General features: G+C 38.2%; 1 protein-coding gene across 1 annotated transcript in view; it reads left to right on the top strand.

Moving 5' to 3' along the window:
* JARID2 (jumonji and AT-rich interaction domain containing 2) overlaps positions 1-20,145 on the top strand; it is a 226,914-nt gene that overhangs the window by 189,024 nt on the left and 17,745 nt on the right. The window contains exons 7-9 of the mRNA XM_032222826.1: positions 2,410-3,445; positions 9,423-9,919; positions 19,546-19,638. Coding sequence (XP_032078717.1) covers positions 2,410-3,445; positions 9,423-9,919; positions 19,546-19,638 — 1,626 coding nt within the window. The remainder of the gene's footprint in view (positions 1-2,409; positions 3,446-9,422; positions 9,920-19,545; positions 19,639-20,145) is intronic.

Here is a 20,145-nt window from a genome sequence, read left to right as displayed (position 1 = left end):
TATGGACCATAATCTAATAAACTCTCCTGTGTCTTATTCTCTATCCATTATATTGTATGTCCTTAATATAACCACTTTCTTGGGCCTGACAGAATCTGAGGTGGTTCTTTTCTGAAAGTTTGTTACACAAAGTTATGGTTCAAACCCTAATAAGGCATCAAACAGCATATCTGTTTTAAAATATCTCTAATATCAGAGTACAGTAAAGCTCAGAGTATAGAAACTGCAGAAAGGGTTATAGGCCGCTCACCAAATCAAGGAATTAAGAAAAGCAGCATTACATAGGAGTATTTTGATTTCAGCTTTCTGCTAAAAGGAGTTAGATTTAATTTTAAAATCTCTTCCAGCTTTCTTTTCTCTTTTATAGACTTGTACTTCGATGTTTCTGTTATATGGCTACAATTTAGCAAGCATTTGAAACAAGAACATTTTTCTGGTAGTATCCAGGAATATCCTGGGATTGTTTTATGTGCAGGTTCTCATCACTTGAAAGCAAAATTATTTCCACTTGAATGTTCATTGTATTTGTGTTGCTGCATCACATTTATATATAGTTGGAAGAAACAAACAAAGTAATCTAATCCAGTGATCTGCTCAGTGCAGTCTGCACAAATCTTCTCATTTATTTTATACAGTGTAAAACAGCACACAAATTTTTTTTGTTTTAGTAATTTGATATATGTACAGAATTGCAGTTTTCTACCCTAGCCTTGCTTACTTTCACAAAGGGAGAATGAGGTAATTTGATATACCTTTGTTCAAGGTTTTATTATATTTTTTTTCTTTCCTTTTTTTGAGCAGGCAAAATAAAAACATTTTCTTAGTTACTGAAGCAAAAATTCAGGAGAAGGCTAGCTATTTCTACATTTATATAATCTTATTAATAAGAAGGACAGTTTTTGGAAGAAATTGCTTCAGTTTTATGGTTTCTTGTACCAACATTTTTAATACTTTTACCCTTAATCTAATATGGTCCTATTGGTCAAAGCTTATTGCATCATTCTGTTTGCTCCCTCTAAATATCTTCAGCATCCTGTTAATATTTACTTGGCTTCAATAGTTAAATAAAGTAATTTTGTAATGTTAAACCACTTCTTCATATCCTCAGTTCTAGAACTTACCTTGGCAAAGCTAGACCAAATACTGGAGAAATTCAATTAAATATTGTGAAAATTTTAAGAAAAATTAATCTCAACTGATTCCCAGTGATCTCACTGGAACTTCTGGCTAACTATTGTAATATCATAATTGCCATTCCAAACTATTATTAATACAAAGTAAAACTGCTTTGATATCAAATTTGTTGAGCAATATAAAATAATAACAATGGCACATATCATAACTATTGATCAAATGTTTACTATATAATTTTAACATGTACCTCCTGAGATCCTTGTCGAAGCTGGATCATTCAGAGCCAGACTAATCTCTTGGGTGCATATTAGATATTATTTCCTTGCAATGCTAAATATCGTATCCTAGTTATGAATGCTTACTATTTTATGATTGCTTTTAAATTATGATAGAAGATGGGTATGAGATATTTTCCTTTAAAGTTGGCATTAGCTAGTTGGTTCCTAATTCCTAGTCAGACAATCAGACCTATTTGTCTCATAGGTGACAGATGGTAGATGCAGCACATAAATATTAGAAAACAAGTATTAACTGGGGAGAGATAACATGCATCTCTGATGGTTGCATTTATGTGTGTGATCTTAGGCAAATCCAAAATAGACTATAGAATATTTTTAGACTTGGAAAAAATTAACAGTTTACTTCATCCTAGTTGTTGTACATTCTGTTGCCTTGTCGTCTTAATGTTATTATTGCATTTATTATTATCACTAATTATATTTATTATTATTATCACTAATTTAGACTTGCCCTAAGTATTATATTGTTTTGGAACTTTAGATGATTCTCCATACACATAAAGTGTTTTATAACACTAGGATATAATAGGGTTAGGGTAAAGCAAAAGGAAACATGGCAGCACATATTATATATTCGTAAGATCCAAACAACATTGGATCCATTCTAGAACCAAACCATGATACAAAATCTTTGCATAGTCCCACTATCAAGCAGTGCTAAGAAACAGAAGCGCTGTCTCATTCACTGGGGAGCATTAGAGGTGTGAAGATATGCACAGTTCATGCTGTTTTCTTATATAGTTTCATTCCTAAATTTATTTTAAAAAGCACCACACTGCTCTAAGTCTGTGATATAACAATAATATCTAGAGCCATTTGTTGTAACTGTGTGTATGGGGGGAGGGTTTTTTCCAAGGGGCTTGTAAGAGAGGTGAAGCCTTTAAGGTTTATTGTCTATTCGTTGACTTGCTTAATATTCATTGGTTTTTCTTTTTTCTCTTTCCTTCCTGCTTTCTGATGTTCCTGGCATCTCCAGGTTTCAAAGGTCAACGGTATCACTCGAATGTCAACTCTGAGTGCAAATACAGCCAGTGCCAAAAAGATGAGAGACGTCAGACCTTCACCGTCCAAAACTGTGAAGTACACTGCAACAGTGACTAAAGGAACTGTCACATACACCAAAGCCAAGAAAGAACTGGTCAAGGAAACCAAACTAAATCACCACAAACTCAGTACACCTGTCAACCACACAATCTCAGGGAAAATGGAAAGTAGCAATGCAAAAACCCGTAAACAGGTGCTATCCCTTGGAGCGGCCAAGCCTAACAATACAGCTATTAACGGTGTCAAGGTCAATGGCAAGTTGAACCAAAAGACATGCACTAAGGAGGTAGGGAGGCAGTTGAGGGAAGGGCTGCGCAACTCAAAAAGGAGGCTGGAGGAAGCAAACCATATAGACAAAATACAGTCACCTGTCAAGAAAGTGAAGGGAGCCACCAACGTGGCCGAAACCCCAAGCAAAAAAGCGCCATCCGTGGAAAGACCTTTGCTGAATGGCCATGTGAAAAAGCCCGGGAGTCAGGAAGTGCCACAGAATAGTCTGGAAAGGAATAGGCCGAAAAGAGCTGCTGCTGCTGGGAAGAACACGCCAGGGAAACAAGCACATAGCAAAACAGAAAATGCCTCCTGTGAACATTATTCTACCTCTCAAACAGAGTCCTTGCACAAGCCACATGACTCAACAGGGAAGCACGAGAAAGGTAGCGTCAAGTCCGGGTGGGCCACGATGGAAGAGATTCCTATTCTCAGGCCTTCCCCCAAGGAGTTCCATGACCCATTGATATACATTGAGTCAGTCCGTGCTCAGGTTGAGAAGTATGGGATGTGCCGGGTAATCCCTCCGCCTGACTGGAGGCCTGAGTGCAAGCTGAATGAAGAGATGCGGTTTGTGACCCAGATCCAGCACATTCACAAACTCAGCAGGCGCTGGGGGCCCAATGTGCAGCGTCTGGCCTGTATCAAGAAGCACCTCAAATCTCAGGGCATTACTATGGAAGAGCTTCCACTCATAGGTGAGTCTGGGCTTTTTGTTGCTCTTTGTAGCAAGCAACCATTTTGAGCACTGATTTATACTCAGATTAATCCTCGGCAAACACAAAGCAGTGGTAGCAGGTGAGCCATAGATTTCCGTGCCATTCCATACAGAGCAGTTCTCTTCAGAGCAAACATTCAGATTTCAAAAGTATCTTATGACTTAAGAAGAGATAGTCATCAGACACGTATGTAATCAGATAGCCCTCATCTACTCTACATTTGGATTTTAGGGGGTTCCCAGGGAAGCTATATGGATTAAGAGCATACAATTACTCCCCCCACCCCCATATTTAACTTTTCTTTTCTCCTCATGAAAAATTATGTTCATTTTAAAATGAACTTCTTTCCAATTTATCCTGATCATTTCTTAACTAGATTTCTAATTGGATACTTGAGTGATTGAAATGATTATTTTCAACACTTCCTAGGCATTGGACAATTTTTGATGATAAGTATTTGCCTACTTCCGCGTTGCAAAATGTGGATTTATTTGTCTTTTGCAATAATTAATGAAAAGGAAAAGAATCTGCACTTTCTTTGTTTCTGAGACGTAGGATAACAAAAAGTAGAATTTTGTGGGAACAATAATTCCTTTGAAAATGCTTTTCTACTATTTAAAAAGTATTTTATCTTTTATTCCTAAGAATTTAAGAATTAATGTTTATGAGCTCCTAAAATAGATTACAAGTAGTCCTTGATTTACAGTAGCAATTGGGGCTGGAATTTCAGTGTTTTGGTGAAACCTCACATGACCTCACAGCCCTGAGATATGCACAGTGAGTGTGACAGGGTTGGCAGAGCCGCGTCTGCTTAAGGGTACTTGCCAGGTTCAACTGAAAGGAAGCAGGGAGGAAGAATGACCAGCAGTGTGAGAGGCAGAGTGCATACTGGAAGTACACCTAAAGGGTTCACCGACAAATGCGCGCTCGACAAAAGCGCGCCGTCGAAACCGCGGGGAGAAAACCATGAGTTCGAAATCGCACCAACGAATGACCGCAGAAGCGCGCCGACAGAAGCGCGCTCTAAACCTAACCCTAAAGGTAACCCTAAACCTAACCCTTACCCTTACTCTAACCCTTACCTTAACCGTAATCGCCCTTCTGTCGGCGCGCCTTTGTGGGCACGCAGTTGATGCCACGGTTTTATCGCGCGGTGTTGTCGGGCGCGCATTTGTCGGGTCACGCACCTAAAGAACCAGTCTGTGGTTTTCAGCATGTTGGATGCTGCTGACCCTTCATGAAACTTTGCAGGAAGAAGATTGGGCTGAGCAGATAGTAGGCTGCCTGTGCCAGGCTTTAACTCTACCCCTTGCTGAAGCTCACAAACTGGTTTTCCAGGAATGCTTCCAACACGAGCTACAGGATGCATGCTGCCCCTCTCGGTACCCCACAGTCCTCCAATTCTGCCGCCACCCCAAACAGCACTTCCCATACAACCTCCATCTTCCTCCAGGGGGCCAATGCCGGCTCTACTCCCTCGCCTAACAAGGGAGAGTAGCAGAGTGCCACACCTTGCTGGCCCTCTGCATCTTTCCCAGCACAGCCTGACAAGTTTTCATTTTCATTTTCATTTTACTTTATTTGTATGCCGCCCTTTTCCCTGAAAGGGACTCAGGGCGGCTCACAACTCAAGGGAGGGGAAAAACAGACAAAGTTACAAAACATAAAGACCATACACAGTTAAAAAAAGCACAACAATCATACCATTCGAGGTGGGGCTGCAAGTCTTTAGCCCCAGGCCTGTCGGAACAGCCAGGTTTTAAGGGCTATGCGGAAGGCCTGGAGGGTGGTGAGGGTACGAATCTCCACGGGGAGTTCGTTCCAGAGGGTTCCCTTCAGCAGATGAGGCTTCGCTGCCCTGTTGTGTTTACTATGTGCATCTCAGAGCTGCCTCCTCGCCTAGCTTTTGGGTCTTGGCGCAGCAGCAGGAGGAAGGTGGCAAAGGTCAGTGGGGGCAGCTGTGGCAGCAAGGTATATGGTGGCGTGGAGGGCATGTGGAAGGACAGAGATGAGAGAAAGATAGGTGAGTGGGAGGAGTTGAAGTGATCACGTGACCATGGGGACGCTGGAACAGCCGTAACTTTGAGGAGCAGTCTCAAGTCCATTTTTTCTAGCACCATCATAACTTCAAATGGTTGCTGAATGGATGGTCATAAATCAAGGACTACCTGTAAGCTTTAAACAGATAGGTTGACAGAAGTGTACTTTGCATGATCAAGGTTCAGGGTTTCATCCAATTTGCTACTTTATTTTTAAGAATCTGTTGATTTGGGGAATACAAAAGAAAATATTGAACACAGGCTTTCCCCCCCCCCCCAGGGAATATGAAATAGATTTTTAAATTAATGAAAGATTGTACTGGTAATAAATTATAATTAGGAGCTTTTTAATTAAGTATAATTAAAGCAGCTTTTTTATAATCTCACAGTATATTTTTAAAAGACAATATTTTTTTGTGAGATGTGCTGTTTGTAAGTATAATCAATACTGTGATTTATTAAGTGCCAACCGATAGTTACCATTTTAAGTGTTTAGTTAATATAATTTATTGGGCTTCTGTTAAACCTGCCAATGTGTGTACTTAGCACTACTGACTTCATTCAGAGGAACTTTGAATCTGGAGAAGGCCACAGTTTTGAGCTATTGAAAATTTTGAGATGTGTCACAGGAAGGCTTGTCCAATTGCCAGCTGGTTACTGTAATGGACATGGCCAGTTAAATCAAACCACTGGTGTGGAGACCACTGGTTGGAGACAAGGAAGCCTGCCAGCTTCCCTGTTTTTTTCGGTATAGAGAATCTAAAAAGGAATGAGAAGAATCTAGAAAGGAGTGGATCAGGGAGCCAGAACACATGGGGCCTACAGCCAGCTCATTCCCTTCTCAAGCTCTTTCAGTTTAGCATGATTACAATGAGCTGGCATGAACCTTGGATTCTTGTACATCCCCATTCTCTTTGGGTAAAGTTATGGAAAGGAAGATAGAAATGGTTGGTTCCATCCTAAATTCGGTGTATGTTACCACACTTTGTGATTTATTTACTAGACTTATTTGTTAAAATAAGTCAAAACAATCCAAATTTGACACTGGCTTGTTTCCTCGTGTATCAGACAATAACATAATGTTGGATGATGTCCCTGATACAGATTTATTTGCTACAGTAAATTGAATGGAAACTTCAACCGCAACAGAAGCCTTTTGTTTTGCAGCCTTGCTAGAGAAGGGATGCGGATGTGTAAAACTGAGGTGGGCCCACAGGTCCTCTAAGACTAGGGTTCTTAAACGGGGGAAATTTCTGCATATCCTGGGGGGTGATGGAGCAATTTGTAATTGCTTGTTTGTGAGTTGAGGATCCAGTTGTGGGTCTGCCAAGACGTTTGTGTCAAAGAGCAGGATTGGGAATTTTGTGGGATCAATGACATTATTTGAGACCAAGAAAAGGAATAATTTGTCAGACAATTTAAGTACCATCCCCTTAAGTCAAAGAAGAACACCAGCACTTCAGAAAATATCAAACGAAGGAACTGCTAGTCATTTCTGATACAGTGGTACCTCAGTACTTGACTGCTTCAAAACTCATTAAATTTGGTGCCTGACGCATTTCAACGTCAAAATGTTGGACTGGTACTCATCTTTGTTTGGTACTCAACACACTGCAAAAGGAAGTGGGGGACAGCTGCAGAGGACAAGGCAGGAAGTCGGCCATGTTGAGAAGCTCACTGCAAAAGGAAGCAGTGGGTAGATGGGAAGTTGGCCCTGCTGGGAAGGTTACTAACACGGACAGATAGGAAGCTTTTCCGAGCCAAAACAAAGGGTCAAGTGGTAATCACATGGTTTGTTTGCTACTCATCCTTTTTAGTATTCATCATGCCTCTCAGAACCAGTTAAGCACGAGTACCACTGTATTGTATGATTATAAGCATTGCAGGGAACATGAGTTTCTGAGAATCAGACTAGTAAACTGCTGCTTGGCATCTGAATCCAGTTATATCTGAATTGTGTTAGTTCTTTTCTTCTGTTTTAAAAAAAGTTATACTTGGAATAAAATTTAATTCTTTGTTATTTGTATATAACATATGTATTATAAAAGGATGCAATTATCCAAATGCTTCCCTATCTTTGGCCTGAAGACAAAAAGGTATATTGTTCTCACTAAGACTAACGATTAGACTGCAATACAGATTTTCCCTGTGGGTTAATCAGTTTTTTTGAAAAAGGCCTGTTTCATTAAAATTATTAGCCAAAATGTTAGTTCTATTAAAAGAAATTTGAATGTTAAATAATTGCCAAAGGAAAAAAGGTGTCAAGGCAATATGCTTTGAGAAAATGAATAGGCTACTGTGAAAACAGACACTGTAATATCTATCTTAATGCAGAATATTTTTGAGCTCCAGTTGAAATGGCTAGAGAACAGGTTTTTATATTAATAACCTTGCTTCTTTGAATTCAAATGACTTTTTTATTCAAACACTATTGAAATTAGTGTCTTAAAAATCTTGAATATTTTCAGAATTAATCCTGTAAATTTTGTTTGCTTTAATTCTCAATATATGTTGTTAACTTTAACAGGAATTGTTAATATTTTGTCAAAAATTCACATCTGGCTGTGGTTTTTTCATGCATACATTATCTGTTATCGACATGTGGGTATCATGTTGGATAGTCTCTATTAAAATGTCATATGAGATAGAATTACTAGGAATGAATAATGTAGGAGTGCATCTTGTTCAGTCCCTCTTGCTTATAGTTCTTTCGATTAAACAAATCAATTTGAAAGCTGGCTAATTTTAGAATTATGCATGAACCAAGAATTCTGGCTTGCTCTTCTTAATAAACAATTATCAGAAATTATTATTTGCTCATGACTTTGGCTTCTTCAGCCTTCCTGGTTCATACATATTCCAGACAAATCATGTATTGATTTCTCTAGCCTTGCCTAGCCATGCCTGGTAGGAGTGATCCAACAGCTTGTCTTTCTTTATTAACATTGCTACTTGTGTTGTATGAACTCAGCTAGACATTTATTAGCACATGATCCCTCTTCTTAAACCTCAGAAACTGACTTCACCAAGTGAAATCGTCAAAATGGGCTTTTGTTTATATTGAAGATATGAACTATAGTATACATCTCACTTGGTCTGTGGAATAGTGGTTCTCGGCAACCACAAAACTAAATTGGACCAAGTCTGTATAACAAAGTAAAAACGCTAATTCAGCTGCTCACATTTACAGCAGAATTCTTTGTGATAACAACTCTTCCTTCTAAGCTTTTGAAGCAAGGGAATGAAAAGTGCTATTTCAGTGTAAGCTGATGGACATAAAAGGGACAAAGGCTATGTTGCCGTTTGCGCTAAGCCGTACCTTGTTTAACTGTAGTTTGTGGAATAAACAATTGGCTATATTCAAAAGTACTGATTAATAAATAAATAAAGCATATTTTGGCATGGTGATATGTCGTAAATACAAGCAGAGAGAAAGGTGTACATCCTGTTTGAAGCAGATTTCCATTCTCATTATGGTAGATTTCTATAGCAGTGGGTAGGGAAGTTAAAAATGGAAAGACAATAAGAGATTCATGAAGTAATCAGAGTAATTGGGTGTGGGAAGTGGTTTTATTTATTTCTGTTTGCTTTGTTTTCCTTAGAAAACTAGCACAGAAATAATACCTAATTAACATGCTGGCCATATAATTCTACCTAGGCAGCAACATTTTTAATTGCCCATAAAAAACAAGCGAAGGAAACACTCTTGACTATAACCCTCCTCCTTGGCCTCTGGTTTTCACAGAGAGGTATTGCATTTAAGGGAAAAGTTATTTTCATCTGCAACTGAATGGATACTATCCAGACATATTCATAAAAATTGGGGCATGAATGAATGTGGTTTGGGTTCAATTTCCTTAACAATTTTCTGTGTTTTCCTCTTTTTTTTCCTGCTTTTCTGCTGCATTGACCTTCAGGAGGCTGTGAGCTAGACTTGGCCTGCTTTTTCCAGTTGATCAATGAAATGGGGGGTATGCAGCAGGTAACTGACCTCAAGAAATGGAATAAGCTGGCAGATATGCTGCGTATCCCCAAAACTGCACAGGACAGGTTAGCAAAACTGCAGGAAGCCTATTGCCAGTATCTACTCTCCTATGATTCCCTCTCTGCTGAGGAGCACAAGAGACTGGAGAAAGAAGTTCTCCTTGAAAAGGAGATTCTGGAAAAGCGGAGGGGTCCTTTGGAAGGACATTCAGATAACAACCATGAATTCCAGTCTCTGCCCCGCTACGAGCCCAAAAACGGACTCATCAATGGCGTTGTTCATAAAAATGGCTTCCGGAACAAAGCAAAAGAAGTTGAGGTCCCTCAAAAAACAGGTAGGCGGCGACTCTTCTCTCAGGAAAAGGAGACCACAATGGAAGAAGAAGAAGAGGTTGGTGTTCTTTGTGACCTCCACAAGTGTATATACAAGGTCAGTAGAAATCTTGCTGGGGTCTTGGCTAGAAAGCACTTCTAAAATGCACATAGTATTTTCACTCACTGTGCCAGCTCTGATTTAGTTCAAACAGTGATTTGGAATGCTTATTTTGCTTGTCGCTGAGCTTATCATCCGTTTGCAAAGGAATGTTGACTCCTCCACTCAATTTGATTTGGCAGCCTTCCCACTATATTAAGCATCTGGCACCACCACATGCTGTGTAATTGTTAGCAAGATTGGATTGAGTATGTTGAAATGCTAAGGGAGGACAAGATACATTGCTTTTTTATGTTGGTACTTGTGTCCAGCGCTCACTGCTTTTCCATCACTGCTCTTTATCCCATTGCTATGAACTGATAATTAGGTGCTGCTTGGAAGACTGCGCAGACACAAGTCAGTGATTTTATTTGAAGTAATCACCATTTTCAGGAACTGAGAGCTGTACAGATAGACTCCCACGCTGAATATCATTTAGATTTCTATTAGCCAGATTCATATCCCTGTTCATTTCCCACAAGGATCCAGGCAGTACATGTGAAATTAATATCCTTTTACCTCGCCTTCTCTGTCATTATAAAAGAGGTGTGAGACCTTGTCTTGTCTTAAGTTTTAGTTAGGGAATAGATAAAATTGGCTTTTCTATACACAATTAACATTGGATCTAATGCAGATCCTTTTAATCTGTTGCCAAAGAGGATATAGGCTGGGAGTTCTGGTCGGAACACATCTCACATCTGCTTGGTTGGGAAGACGCTCTATAGCAGGGGTGTCAAACTCGCGTTGTCACAGCGTCGTTCACATGGCATGTAGAGACTTTTTTCCCCTTCGCCAAATCGTGGCCAGCGTGTGATGTATCCGGCCCGCAGGCCGCAAGTTTGACAGCCCTGCTCTACAGAGGGAGTTTAACCATTTGATGAATATATTTTCATACCTATTATCTCAGATGAGGATTTTCTCATTTGGATTATGATGGCTAAGCATCATCTCCTTAAAAATGTCTGGGTTCTTAGGAAAAACCTGTCTTTCCATCTTCAGATAATCCATGATTTACTTTTAACTCCAAATAGCAGATTAAAATACATATGATATGACCACTTCAAACTCATCCATGTTCAGGCTTTTGTTTGGTTGTATAGTTGATTATATGTTGGCCTACAAATCATATTGGCTTATTTTATCACTATCTTCCTTAATTTCAGCACAGGAGTAGGCTGTAATATTGGGAGCTATACTGCTATCTGCAACTCTCCCTATGACAAGTAATCCTATTTCCATAACTACAGTTGGTATGGTTTGTGGCTGAATACATTTTAAGAGCCCTCTCAACTAGCAAAGCTAAAACTACTTATTACAGGGTCATCATTTTTTCACATTTATATAGCACAATAAACATGTATTGGAAAGTTTAAGATTAAATTTTAGTTTTAGACAGTGCTTGTTTCTAGGGCAACTATGGAAAAAACTTTGAACAGCTATTCCCATCTTTTCCTTCTTGTCACCCCTCCGCCTCCTCCCAAAAAACACACACACACCAAAATCCAGGACTAGGCTACATATGAAGACAATATCACCCAGTTCCCTTGAAAATTGACTATACCAGGATGAGGACAACATTAAAATCTCATCTGGAAGCAACCTATTGAACAAAATAGAACAAAAAGAATCCATTGACTGTACATAATGAACAGCATTCTTGGCGTTAGGGGTTCAAATGTTGGGGGGCCATGGTCACCTTTCATAATTGCAGAGCATATAATTGGACTCACCAAATATGATCACTATGGAAGGCATGCCCATTCTTAAAACGGTTGCCATAGTAACCATGCTGACTCATTTATTCTAAAGTAAACTGGTAGAATTACTTTGCCCCATTTTTTTAAAAAAAATCTTCTTTTTGCATTCTGTTTACTCCTACATTACACCTTTGACTAGTTTTTATATTATGCACATTTACAAACCAAGCATTAGGCTGTGGTCAATTTATTATTTTCTAGGAAGGTCCATTTTGTCTATGTGGAATCCAGGAGTATTCTGGGAAATAATGACACCAAAGACAGATGCTTTTGTTTGCCAACTTTATTTTAAATTTCTTTCAAATTTTGTTTTGGTTTGTAAAGGTTGCTTTAATCTTAAAGGTTATTTCAGAAGGGGATGAACATGTACTATGTTTAGGTCCCCAGTTTTATGTTACTTGCACATGTTGATTAAACTTGGTCTCTTTAGGCCTCCTTCTCCCTGCTAACCTGTGTATGTTTCCTTTGAGATATTTTATCTTCATGGATTTCTTTTCCATAATATTACATTTGAGTCACATCCAATTTGACAGTATATCTTATATTCTACCCCCTTAGAGGCTGTAATCACCTCTTAGAAAATATGCTGCTTGCTGCTTCAGCAAACAGCAACAATTCGTCACAATCAGCTAAAAGTACATGGGTGCTAACTAATGTAATAATTTGAGTTACTCTCATTCACCTAGCTATATTAGCTTTGTTAAAATGTCTACAACTTTCTTTTTTGTTATTCTGCTAAACTTGGTTAACAGAACCAAGTGAACTAAGTATAAACACAATAACAATGACTGGGTCTTTTTTGCACATTTATCTTAAAGTAAGCCTCATTTAATATGCAAATAATTATTTTTTGAGTATTGTTGCTTGAAATAGCTTTTTATAGCTGTAAAAATAGAATGCCAAGCAAAAGGGTTTATTCATTGTAATATGTACCCGCATGGCTATTTCAATACTTTTCTTAAAGGCATTTCTTTACTGCAATTTATGTAAGTAAAGGTGCACAATCTCGTGACCCGTCAAAACCGCGGTCCACTAAAGCGCACCCGATTAAAGCGCGTACCTGACGTCATCAGCAGCGCGACAAATACGACCACGGAGAAAAAAGGGCGCTTTAAAAAGCGCTTTTAAAGCAAGCCGATTCACATAAAGGTAAGGGTTAGGTTTAGGGTTAGGGTTAGGTTAAGGGTTAGGGTTAGGTTTAGGTTTAGGGTTGCGTTAAGCGTTAGGGTTAGGTTTAGGGTTAGGTTAAGGGTTAGCGTTAGGTTAAGGGTTAGGTTTAGGGTTAGGTTAAGGGTTAGGCTTAGGGTTAGGTTTAGGGTTAGGTTTGGGGGGGTTAGGTTTAGATTTACGCGTTAATTTTAAGTTTACCGCTCACAGCGTGCTGTTTTCGTCGCGCTGTGATGACATCACGTACGCGCTTTCGTCGAGCGCGCTTTAGTCTACCACGGTTTTGTGGTGGAACTGCACAATCTATCTCAAATAGAAAAAATAGGTAATCAGGGTTTGCGGGGGAAACCCTGATTATATTTGTATGCATAATACCAAAGAGTCCAGTCCTGCACGCTGGTCAATTAGAGATTTAAATTCTGTTTTAGTGCTATATGCATTAACCTCAAGAACTTCAACCATTCCTCACTGTGCATCAGAATGTAGTTTCTGCTGAAATGACCCAGTGGCTTCTGCTTGCAAAGTAGGATTTAGAAACACAGACGAAATCATGATTAATTCTGGTTTGTAGGGCAAGCCCAAGCAATATAGTTTCAGTTTTAGCCAGGAAAGGTAGCTTATGAGCTCTCTCATTCTTAAAGCCAAGTTTACATAACATTTAGAATGTATCTGAATCCAGGAATTGCAAAGAGAAATGTTCAGAGGATTTTTTTTATTTTTGTCCAAGAAATCCTTCCCATATCTATACAGATGTTTTGAGAGAGATCTAAGAAACAAAGGCAATATTTTCACATACACTACGTATTTTTCTCTTTAAATTCAAAGTGACATTGTATAAGTATAAATTTTAGGCAAAAATTGGAATTTAAGAAGGGCAAGAGAAAGCTTTCAATGGAGATTTCTTTTATGATGAATGAAAATTTAATCTTGGAGAGCAAACCACTGCCAAAATCTAAAACCTGAGCTACATGTATTTTCTATTATTTCAGTATAAAAATAGTTTCTGCTTTCTATTGCTTGGCAAAAATTGACAAGCAACCACTCAAAATCTGTTGGTATTAGCTTTAAAGCCTTGGCAAGCCCCAAATTACAGACACAGATTGGATAGCTGAGAAATAGTGCTTTGAATGCTGTTTATTATTACATTGGCCCAATAAATATTTCACACAATTGTTCCTTTTATTTACAAACATGAAAATCTGAGATTTGAAATTTCATTGCCTCTTTTCCTATAATCGACACTTAGCATTTTGTAATAAGCAATTACTTTTCTTTCTTTTCCTTAGAAAGGTGCTCCAAACTAGATTTTTGGCTAGGAAAAATACTTTTGAGCAGTATTACCACTTTGCATATATATCCTAGCCAAGAAATAGTCCTGCAAAGTAGTTTGAAGATTAGAAGCATCAGCATTTTCCCATTAAATCTCTATGTGGTTGCATTTCTTGCATCAGGGAACCATCAGGGAAAAAAAACACGGCCTTTGGGGCCCATAACCTTTCATGTAATATGCATTGGGAACCCTGTGCCTCCCTCTATGTGGGAGGAGCACTTTAGACAGATGAGTTACATTTGGAAAAAGTGGTCCTAAACACACTAAAAGCCATATCCTTTGAAGATTAAGGTCAAATATTTCATTGCACCCAGAAATCTATCACTAACATCTGTATTGTATGATGGTGCAGCTCTCACACACGTGGGCTACTGCATTCTGCACCAGGAGTTTTTCTAAAGTGGTTTTGAAAACAGCCTCATATAAAGTGTTTTGAGAAGCTAGTTCTGGCTTTTATAAGGACATGAGATACTATCACCAGGGCCTCCCTCTTCATATAGGACTTCAAGTTGTATCCAAGAGAAGCAGGACAATGGCTTCTCTTGCCATGACAATAATTTGCATATCGTATCCAGTCATGTGTTCAGGAGAAATCACAAGTCAACATCTCAGGCAGAGCTAAATCTGGAGCCCACAGAAAACCAGGATGGTCTTTTTTAGGACTTTACCTCAGTCTTTTTAATTCTGACTGACCACAACAGTCTCCAAACTGTCAAGACTTCCACAGCATCTCCAGGCCAACACAGAGTAGAAATAAATAGCTGAGTTTAATTGGCATACTTCTGGTTCAGCGAGTGAGGAGAAGGTAATAATATTTGACTCTGGTCATGGTCAGATCACCCTTTTATTACTTTGGAATCCTGTATGCCTCTGCCGGAAATAAAACCTATCTTATTATTTTCTAACAACGGCCTAATGACCTATTGGATTTCTTTTTTTTTTTAATTAACAAACATGTAAAATACACACACACAAAACCTAGACTTATACCACATTTACACAATACAATATGAAGAGGAGCTGCCTGTTCTTTCTAATAGCAAATATCAATTGATACCGCTCACCTGTTGGATTTCAAAAGGGGCTTGAAGTTGTTCCTGAACAGACATGGGCATTTTTGGTATTCTGGGTACATTAAGTCCCATGGCTGCCTTTGTCGAGGCAACAGCATTGGGACAAGGGGAGCATGGTGGTAAAAGAGAGCAGGGAAGAGGACTCCACATCAGTCCCAGTTTGTCATGTGGCCTCTTGGGAAAATTAATTGCTCACCCCTGTTGGGAGGCTCTGGTATACTTAATTTGATTGAAGCCTTAGTCACCACTTGGAAAGTGGAGGTGACAGTGACAGTGATCTAGGATCATGTTGTGGTTTTGCGTTCTTCCTTTTCTTGGAAGTTGCCATGTTTTTGGAAGGCCTCTAGGAAATGAAACAGCAGAGCAGCTTGTTGAAGGAAAACAAAGATGTAGATGCTAGAGAATACCAACCACTTTCCAAAAGCCAAAATGCATCCCAGATCACATTATAAGACTTTTCCCCAATCATCCTTCACTCACTCATCGTGTTAAGACTCTAACAAAACTTAGTAACTTTATTAGCAGTAAGTTATGCAAACATCACAGAAGCCCAATTCCAATTCTTTCTGATTATCACCCTAAAGGTGGATAAATGCTGAGCTTTGATGCCCTTATTGCCATAGTGTAGGTGGAAACATAAGCTCTTACCATACTCAGATTTACTTTTTATCTTTGTCCACTGGTGATCTAAGTGGTTCTTGTGTCATTCACCTGTCAAAAATCCTCAATAAACCATGGATTGTGAATGGGGCAGTTTGGAAATAATTACATCAAATACCGTGGCCCTCTCGGTCTCCAAAGCTGAATCAGGCTCTGCAAAACTGTCTCCCAACTTACAGGAGAAATCCCCAAGCAGATGTGAGAATTGTTATTTAATCAGTCAATCATGTTACAAGTCATCACAGTTACAACTCTAAGCATCTTCCAGGGTGTAAATAATTAGGGCTAAAACAGTAATAACAACTGATTTAGGGTGAAACTGAACTGAGGGAATGTGAAGGACAATTTTAGAGATCTGTATGGAAATTGTAGTTACTGTATTTGCCAAAGAGTAAAATAGAAAGAAGTCCCATAAATATTAATATCTAAGGAAAAATGGTGAGGTCTTAGATTCTTTCTTTGAGAATATTGTAAATACTAAAGAATGTTGTAGGTGAGGATGGTGTGAATGAAGAAAAGTTAAACTATTAAGTGTCCTTATAGAGTGGCTGTTCAATTAGTTTAATCTGTTTGTAAATAAAGCAACTCTGTTTGATGAGTGGAAGAATGACCTTCTTTACAAAAGGAAACTTAGGAAGAGCAAATGTAAAATTTGAAGGAGAGGGTAATTTGTTAAGTGTGCCTGAGAAAATGTTTGGCAGAGTTATGATTAAAAGGGTGCAAGAAGAGATAATGGAACAAGGTCTGCAGTATGGCTTTGTGTGGTGAATATGTGCAGAGTAGGTTTTTTCCTCTTTAGCAGTTCATCAGGCAATGTGTGAAGAAGAAACGTTATTGTACATTTGTTGATTTATGGAGTGCATATGATCAACAGATGAAGTGTGAGCCATGGTTGGTGTTGTTTGCTGAATCCAGTAGGAATGGTGTGTAATGGAAGTAAAGCATGTGTAAAAATCATTGGAATGCCTAGGAACAAAGTTTGCCGTTGAGCATGGAGTATGACAAGAACATTTGATGTCTCCTTTGTGGTTCAGTTTATTTATAGATAAACATATATAGAATGCCTATGGCAATGTTAGAAAGATATTGGTTTGAAAATGAATATGCATGGGTTTTTTTATATGCATGTTTTTGGCTGAGAAAACAAATGATTTGCAACAGATTTTAAATTGTATTATCATACAATTAATATATCAAAGACACTCTGCAAAAATGTAACCCTGAAATGAAAACTATTTATGGGTTTTATAAATGATTGTGGTTTTTTGTGTCAATACATCCTATAAAATAAAATAAAAATCAATAGATTTAATTGATTGAAATATATCAATAGATTAAATTGAACTAATTTGAGCTGTAGTTTTAAACCACTGGTTGCATGTTCATGATGTACAGTATGCCAGCTTTGAGTTCCACAATTCAGGCAGCTGTGGAAAAAAATTTAGTCCACATTCTCCCTCTAGTAATCTTGAAAATTTATGTCATTGAAATAAGCAAAACCTTTTGTGGGAGAATAATTCGCATTTTAAAAGGTTATAAGTACAGGTCTATTTGGTGATTCTCTGTCTTTATAAAGACATAATGTATTATATGATAAATAGGTGCCCTTTCAATACATTGCACTACAACTCCCATTATCCCTTGATGACGGGTGTTTTATTTAAAGCATCTAGATCAGTGTTTCTCAACCTTGGTGACTTTAAATCCTGTGGACTTCAACTCCCAGAATTCCCCAACCAGCTGTGCTGGCTGGGGGATTCTGGGAGTTGAAGTCCACAGGACTTAAAAGTTGCCAAGGTTGAGAAACACTGATCTAGATAATACTAGATTGAGAAACATTGCCATATTTCCCCTACTGAGCTATAAGACATGCATCTGCCTCTCCAATCTTATGCCTTCCACATACTTAGAGTTCAGTTTCTGTAACTCCTAGCCATCATTAGTCCTGTTGGTGGAGAATTATGGGAAATTGCCACAGATGTATCCCAGTTGAAAGCAAACTTTGCAGCAGTAGTTAAATGAAAGAGAAACATCACAGCTGTGTAATCGTAATGCATTCTTGGTTCACAATAACAATTTAATAAGTAAAATTAAACAATGTGGAAGTTTTTGCAATATTTCTATATTATTTCTAACAAAAATTATTTTATTTCAGTTTTGCAATATATTAGGTAAATATGGCTGAATACTGAATATGTTGTTATTTTTAATCTGGTTTTGAATCTCTAGCTTTATACTATGTCTGGCATGATTTTAGAATATATCTGGTAGAAGGAAATTTATCTAACTTTCTACACTGCCTGCGATAATTCCCTGAAATCAAGTCTTGCCAGAACATTTCTAAAGAAGTATTTTTGTGGGGTTTTTTTAGAACCAATATAAATTGCCCGTTAGAAATCATCTTTGGGGTGGGGGGAGTTGCTGTTATTTTTCTTTCCTTGCTTGGCAATTGCCTGTATTTGGAAGGCATCATCTTCTTGACACATAGCATAAAATATGATTGAGTGAGCCTTTTAGGAACCCAAAGATTTCTGGATAAGCCTAACCCTGATTCATTTGCAGAATCAAAAGGGGGGGGGGCAGTATCTACACAATGCTGCCTTCTCTTTTTCCCCCATTTTTTTTCTTTTAATCATGATAACAGTGTACCCAATCTAAACATCTGCCTGATTGTCCCACCAATCATAATAATAAATACAAAGACCTGAAAATAGAAATAGAACGACTGTGGCAAAAATTAGATATTAGATACTTTATTTGTATGCCGCCCTTTTCCCTGAGGGGACTCAGGGCGGCTCACAATTCAGGGGGAGGGAGGACAAACAAGTTACAAACACGAAAACATACATCATTAAAAGACCACAACAGTCATACTATTCGAGTGGGGTTGAAATCTTTAGCCCCAGGCCTGTCGGGACAGCCAGGACTTAAGGGCTACGCGGAAGGTCTGGAGGGTGGTGAGGGTACGAATCTCCACGGGGAGTTCGTTCCAGAGGGTAACGGTAAATAAGCAAAGGTAGTCCCAATAATACCCAAGGTGCCTTGGGTACCATCCCAAAATAACTGGAGCACTACTTGAACACCATCGGCATTGATAAATTCACCATCAGTCAATTGCAAAAGGCGGCTTTACTTAGAACAGTTTACATCCTGTGACAATATCTGTAACGCCATCAAACATCCACCACTGCCTATTCCAGGTCCTTGGAAAGGACTCAATAAATAGACAAAAACGCCAAATCCAGTTTGAACATCTGGCTGACCGTGTGTCAAAACAATAATAATAACTATATTAATAATAATAAATAATGGAGGAGAATCATCTGTTAGAAAGTTGAGATGCATGCCAGTATTTTTGGATGGGTTGGAATATAGAAAAACAATCTGTAGCGCAACCAGTTTACCAACTGTCTGTGAAACGGAGGGGACTCAGTAGTTGGAAATACAAAAAAATGAGCAATAAAATCCTGAATGCCAGAATAAATTTTCTTTCCAAATCATTTGTTTTCTTTCCTATTTTTGGTATTTTAAGTGCATTATGATAGTTGGGAAAAATGTAGGATCATAATTCTTCCCGTTTTTGCTTCTGTTTCATAGGGAAGGTCTGTTTCTTTAACAACTTTTTACCGAATAGCAAGAAACGTCATGAGTATGTGCTTCAGTAAAGACCCCACAGCAGCAGAAATAGAGGTGAGAAATGTCCTAGTATTAAACCCGATCTTCTCCCAACTACAAATGAAAAATCCTAAGCCTCCAAGCAAGTAATGGCAACCATGCTTTTTACATGGAAACTCATATTAACTGGATGTAGAAGGGTAATAATGATACAATCTTGGTCATCATGAATGCTGTCTGCTATGTAATTTTAAAAGCAGGGTTGCTTTAAAGACAAGTAAAATTCTCGCTAAGTTTAATTCAAAAAGGAGAAGCAGTAAATAGGAAAAAAAGAGGCAGATATTTATTATTTATTGATTGCTTTTAAAATAGTAACAGAAAAAGACAGGGGACAAAATACAAAATTAATTGATAGGTACAGTACATTCTCATAAAAAGCAACATATAAAAAGTGCTTTAAAATATAAGAAAAGAAACGGTATAATATATCATGTTAAGTTACAATTCTATATATACTTATCTAGTGTAAATATTATTCAAATGCATACCTGTGTATCGTACTTATTTAGCTATATTTTGTAT

This window comes from Thamnophis elegans, chromosome 8, assembly GCF_009769535.1.
Source record: "Thamnophis elegans isolate rThaEle1 chromosome 8, rThaEle1.pri, whole genome shotgun sequence".
Lineage (NCBI taxonomy): Eukaryota > Metazoa > Chordata > Lepidosauria > Squamata > Colubridae > Thamnophis > Thamnophis elegans.
Note: the sequence above shows the minus strand (reverse complement) of the source record. Positions and strands in the feature narration are given on the sequence as shown.